The sequence below is a fragment of the Oncorhynchus tshawytscha genome, linkage group LG16 (genome assembly GCF_018296145.1).
Source record: "Oncorhynchus tshawytscha isolate Ot180627B linkage group LG16, Otsh_v2.0, whole genome shotgun sequence".
Classification (NCBI taxonomy): domain Eukaryota; kingdom Metazoa; phylum Chordata; class Actinopteri; order Salmoniformes; family Salmonidae; genus Oncorhynchus; species Oncorhynchus tshawytscha.
In genome coordinates this window covers 56960997-56966335 of record NC_056444.1, presented here as the reverse complement: position 1 = coordinate 56966335, position 5339 = coordinate 56960997, and the positions used below count along the sequence as shown (strand labels likewise).

Sequence of the window (5339 nt, the reverse complement as noted above, 5' to 3'; positions counted from 1 at the left end):
TTATGCTATTATGTTAGGTTATTACATAATACTATTGTTTTCTGTTATTATATTTCTGCTTTCAATGTGTTGTGTGACCTGCATTGTTTTGTAGCCTAGGCCAAATGGCTTCCATTCTCCATAGAGGAATTAACGAGATCGGGAAGAAAAGGGTCATTGCTATCTGAGATCCTTGGGACGTCCCTCCACGAAACCCTAATCATAACCCTTAGCCAAATGGCTTCCATTCTCCATAGAGGAATTAACGAGTTCGGGAATAAAAGGGTCAGTGCTATCTGAGATCCATGGGACGTCCCTACACTAAATTCTAATCATAGCCCTTACCCTAACCTTAACCCTTATCTAACCCGAATCATTTTCAGCGTCAACTTCAATAGGGTAGGGACGTCCCAAGGATCCAATGAAAAGTCCCCCTCTAGGCTGTAATAAGGGAAATCCGTTTCGGCACGTGCTCAGTGGAGGCTCAAGTGTACTGAGCAGGCGCACACAGTGCGACTGGCAAGCGGACAGATGTCGCATCGCTCTTCCTCCGCACCCTTCACAGCTTCCGCGCTGGAATGATTGGCACTTAGATGTTCATACAGCCAATAAGACGTAGCTCAGTTAGATCTACATAAAGTGGCAGCCTGCCATTGGTTGACTGCGTGCCCCTGCAAACAGCCTCGCGTGCCATTACAGTTGTTGTTCTGAGGCGCAATTGGATCTCTGGATTAGGCCTAGCTACTGATAAAATAATAATACTAATAATTAATAGGTTAAGACGAAGTGAACAGCTATACTGAAATATTAACCTATATCATTGAAGTATTAATATATAGCTATTACAACCCTCATGTTTATCCAAATATAGATGCATTTTAAGCATTTGCATCAGTGAATATTAAAATAGTCGAAATGTATTTATTGGGTACTTTAGTATAAACCCACATACACTTTTTGAATGTAGGCTATAGTCTTGCCTTCGTCCCATTGAGAAAAAAGTATTTATTTTTGACATTTGGGATAGGCCTATAGAAACTATTGAAAAATAGGCATGCAACATTATTTCAAAGGTAAGGCTATTTATATCAACATAGTATTAATAGCATGGTGAGGCTTTGTAAAATACAGTATCTTTATTAAGCATCGTGAATATTTGTGAACACAAAAAGCATACATTTTTTTCAGGGTATGAAGAAGTTGGAAGTAAACCGCCAGCGCATTCCCCCAATTCGCCTTATCACTTCACAGACAGACCGACTGCACTCGCCGCTTTGTTGTTTGTCCCTCCAGTGCCGATTGAGCAGCGCGTGACTGACAGCCCGCGGGGGTGTTGTCCAATCAGCAGTCTGCCCCGCGCCCAATGGGTGAGTCCGCACGCCCATTGGCTGAGACGAGTGTGGGAAAGAATGCAGAGAAGGTTTCACACGAACTGGGAGCATGCGAACCGTCTATAAGTACGGCTGGCGTGTGTCGGCAGCAGAGCAGACTCGACCTGCCCAACGTAGCTTGGCACAGCGCACTCTCTTATACTCGCGAGTGATACAGCTGATCAGTGGGACTTGCTCACTTCTGCGTGACTGTCGTAGGATATCTTTCACACTGGTTACAATTTGATCCAAACATAAAGAAGCCGAAATATTTTCCAACGTCTCCAAAAGGATATATTTTTTCTATCTGCCGGAGGAGGTCATTTAATCCAAAATGCCAGCCGACACCATGGAGAAACAAACGGCATCCCCTATTGCTGGTGCACCTGCAAATGCTTCCCATACTCCAGACAAACCCAAGAATGCCAGTGAGCATAGAAAGGTACACTTCTAAAACTGCCTATGGATTTAAAATTAATCTAATATATTCAGCATAGACCTGCTATGCTAGGCTAATGTTGTTGCAAATTAAACTGTAGGTAGGCTAACGACATTTTACTTGTGAGATACTCAGAATGATCCATGAACATGCAAAAACATTTATTTTGCAGTCCTCAAAGCCAATCATGGAGAAACGTAGGAGAGCGAGGATAAACGAAAGCCTTGGCCAACTCAAGACACTCATCCTCGATGCACTTAAAAAAGATGTAAGTCAAAGTGATTTCACAATTGAAAATCACTGTTTAGTTCATTATTCCTGGGATTTAATGTGGTATTAATGCACACTCCTTAACTTTGTTATGTTCTTATCCACAGAGTTCCAGACATTCTAAATTGGAGAAAGCCGATATTCTGGAAATGACAGTGAAGCACTTACGGAATTTACAGCGTGTGCAGATGACTGGTAAATTGCAATGCGAATATCTAATTTGACATCTGGTCAACACTTCATTTTTACATTTTCATCGAATAGACACGAATTCTAATGCTCTCATTTTCTTTTTCCTCAGCAGCGTTGTCAGCAGACAATACTGTCCTCAGTAAATACCGGGCGGGATTCAACGAATGCATGAACGAGGTCACTCGCTTCTTGTCCACCAGCGAGGGGGTGAACACGGAGGTGAAGTCGCGGCTTCTCAACCACCTGTCAGGTTCCCTAGGCCAGATGATCGCCATGAACTACTCACAGCCAACCCCAACTCAACAGGCTCACCTTGCGCAGCCTCTTCACGTGCAGCTACCTTCTACCGTGCCCAGCAGTGTCTCTATGGGTTCCAAACTCAGCACCGTGGAAGCCTTGTCTCCAAAAGTTTTCGGGGGGTTCCAGCTTGTGCCTGCCACCGATGGACAGTTTGCTTTTCTTATTCCCAACCCTGCATTCGCCTCAGCATCAACCCCAGTCATCCCTCTGTATGCTAACGCAGGTGTACCTATGTCGGTTAACGCCAGTCCTGTCCACTGCAGCTCTGCGCCAACAGCATCATCCCCAGTCCATGGGATGACATCATTCGTCGGTGTTTCTCAGGCCGTCAGCCCTGTCGGTGTCAGCACTGGTTCGGAGAGCACTGAGGCTGTTTGGCGACCCTGGTAGTTTGGTTGAAATGGACTCTACAATAATGAAAGTTATTTTCATTAAGTAAATAGTTCCGTTCTAGGGGACATCGTTTCATTTGTTGGACACGGTAAACGTTTGTTTAAGTTATTGGCTGATTCCAAAATTTGGATGTTGGTGATAAATATGGTGTCCATGCAATGGAAGATTTATTCAAATGTTTGTGATGAAGTACTTTTTATGGAAATATTTAGTTTTGTACAAAGTTGATATTGATTGTTATACCAAAGCTGTGTGTTTTTATATTGTTTGTCGTTTATGTTTGGAAATTGATGTTGGGCAGTGGCCCATTGACCTAATAAATCAATTGTCAGAAATTAACAATTTTGTCTTCACTTCTATATCACTGCTATAACCCTTACAGTGGTGAAAAAAGTACCCAATTGTCATACTTTAGTAAAAGTAAAGATACCTTAATAGAAAATGACTCAAGTAAAAGTTAAAAACTATTTGACTAAAAGTAGGCTATCTGGTTTTAAATATGCTTAAGTATCAAACATAAAAGTAAATGCTATAAATCGTTTAAAATGCCTTATACTAAGAAAACCAGAGCACTTTTTTTTTTTTATATAGCCGAGGGCTATCCAACACTCAGGCATAATTTACAAACGAAGCATTTGTGTTTAGTGAGTCAGCCAGATCAGAGGCAGTAGGGATGAACACATGTTATCTTGATTAACGCGTGAGTTGGACCATTTTCCTGTCCAGCTAAGCATTCGAAATGTAACTTTTGGGTATGAGGAAAAATTTATTGGAGTAAAAACTTCACATTTTCTTTAGGAATGTAGTGGAGTAAAAGTTGTCAAATATAAATAGTAAATTACAGATACCCCCAAAACGATAAGTAGTAGGCTACTTCAAAGTATTTTTACTTAGTTACTTTACACTTAGAACATAGTTATACAGGTTTAGGATTTCTTGTTTCTATAAGGGCCCTGTGTAAAAGTAAATATTAAGTAGGCTATCTTAATAGTAGGCTATCTTGTTTAGTCTTGTGTGTAAAAGTTGAATAGCCAGTTGAACATCAGATATAGGCCTAATGTCTGTCAGGGTCTAGGCTCATATCAGTGCAGGTTTAGTAGTTATAGGCCAAAAACGACCCTGTAATCTTCATCCCTAGTGAGATAGGATGGTGAAAGTCCTGACAATTCACTTGTTTACACTTTTTCTTAACTGTGGCGTGAAGTTAGTCATTCCGGTGTCCTCTAAAATGCAGAATGGGTTGAAATGACAATGGCGGGGGTGTATTTTTTCTTTTGCAAAAAGGTAATTACAAGTTTGAAAGGGGTCTCATCCTGTATGCAGCGGGATCTCTAAGAAGTCTAAAACCCTATTCATGAGCCTGGGAAATGCGCTTTGGGGTTAATGTCACTAACAGATTGCCTCGCTGAAATGAGAATATGGAAGGATCCTCGCTTCCTTTTGTGCAACCATTGTTCAGTTAACCCATGTAGGCATAAGTGAATAGCGGAAAACGAGGGAAAATGGGGAGTTTAGTGCCTTGGCGGGTAAATTGGATGGAAGAGTTGAATTGATCAAAGCAGTTCTCTTGGACCTCATGACTTGGAATTGACATAATACATGTAAAATTCAAAATGTCCTTTTAAAGTATGGATTCATGTTCCAAATAACTCTTGAATGAAACAAAATAGCACCCTCATCTCTCCAGCCAATCCAAACTCTCTCTCTCTCGCCCTCTCTCTCTCTCTCTCTCTCTCTCCCTCTCTCTCTCTCTCGCCCCCTCTCTTTCTCTCTCCCTCTCTCTCCGTCCTTCTCCATGTTATCCCTGGATGTAAACGTATCTTTCCCCAGTGAGTGCGTTCCGGAACTGGGGGACGTGTTGCTGTGGCGGGCGGCATGTGTCAGCCACTTGCAATTCAGAGGGCATGTCATGTCAGTCTTTTCGGTCCTCTGAAACAGCAGGTAGTCACCGTCAAAAACACCGTCATTGGAGAGCAATTGTGAGGTAATCCTTTTGCGCGGACTGAGCGAGCGCTTGAGGTGAAATAGAACTAGAACTAACAGCGTCCTCCTGCCTTCGCTACCGCTACGAGGGAAAATAGAGACAAGCAACGAGCATAGAAACGGACGCTTTGGTTCGTTACGTAATCCGGTTAGACTTGTGCAAGTTTATCAACAGCCCTAGCAATAGAATCCCTATGTGACGCAGAGTAGGACACTATTTGGGCGGGGGACACTATTTGGCATGACAGGCCCGCTTTACCGCTGGTCAGATAGGCTCACCAGTCGACTCACGCCAGTGCGAGTGCACGGCACATAGGTCGTAAAGTCCAATATTATGTCCATAATAGAATGAATGCGTCTTGGCAGCATTTTTAAAAACTATTTATGTTGAGCATTTGGACTCGAAAGTATAT

At 42.4% G+C, this 5339-nt stretch overlaps 1 protein-coding gene across 2 annotated transcripts; it reads left to right on the top strand.

Moving 5' to 3' along the window:
- The first annotated feature begins 1445 nt into the window (after positions 1-1445).
- Positions 1446-3282, top strand: her9 (hairy-related 9). Of its 2 annotated transcripts, none has more exons than XM_024376580.2 (4): positions 1446-1791; positions 1961-2056; positions 2166-2253; positions 2363-3282. In XM_024376580.2, exons 1-4 carry the CDS (start codon positions 1684-1686, stop codon positions 2938-2940), a joined length of 870 nt encoding a protein of 289 aa, XP_024232348.1. In that variant the 5' UTR covers positions 1446-1683; the 3' UTR covers positions 2941-3282. The 2 variants fall into 2 exon arrangements, with proteins under 2 accessions (XP_024232348.1, XP_024232347.1); XM_024376579.1 differs by having other exon boundaries at positions 1447-1791; positions 2360-3282.
- Positions 3283-5339: the final 2057 nt, after the last annotated feature.

Coding starts and splice junctions, on each gene's coding strand:
- her9 (XM_024376579.1), top strand. CDS start 1,684: ATGCCAGCCGACACCATGGAGAAACAAACGGCATCCCCTATTGCTGGT. Junction 1,792..1,960: donor ATGCCAGTGAGCATAGAAAG/GTACACTTCTAA, acceptor TTTATTTTGCAG/TCCTCAAAGCCAATCATGGA. Junction 2,254..2,359: donor ACAGCGTGTGCAGATGACTG/GTAAATTGCAAT, acceptor CTTTTTCCTCAG/CAGCGTTGTCAGCAGACAAT.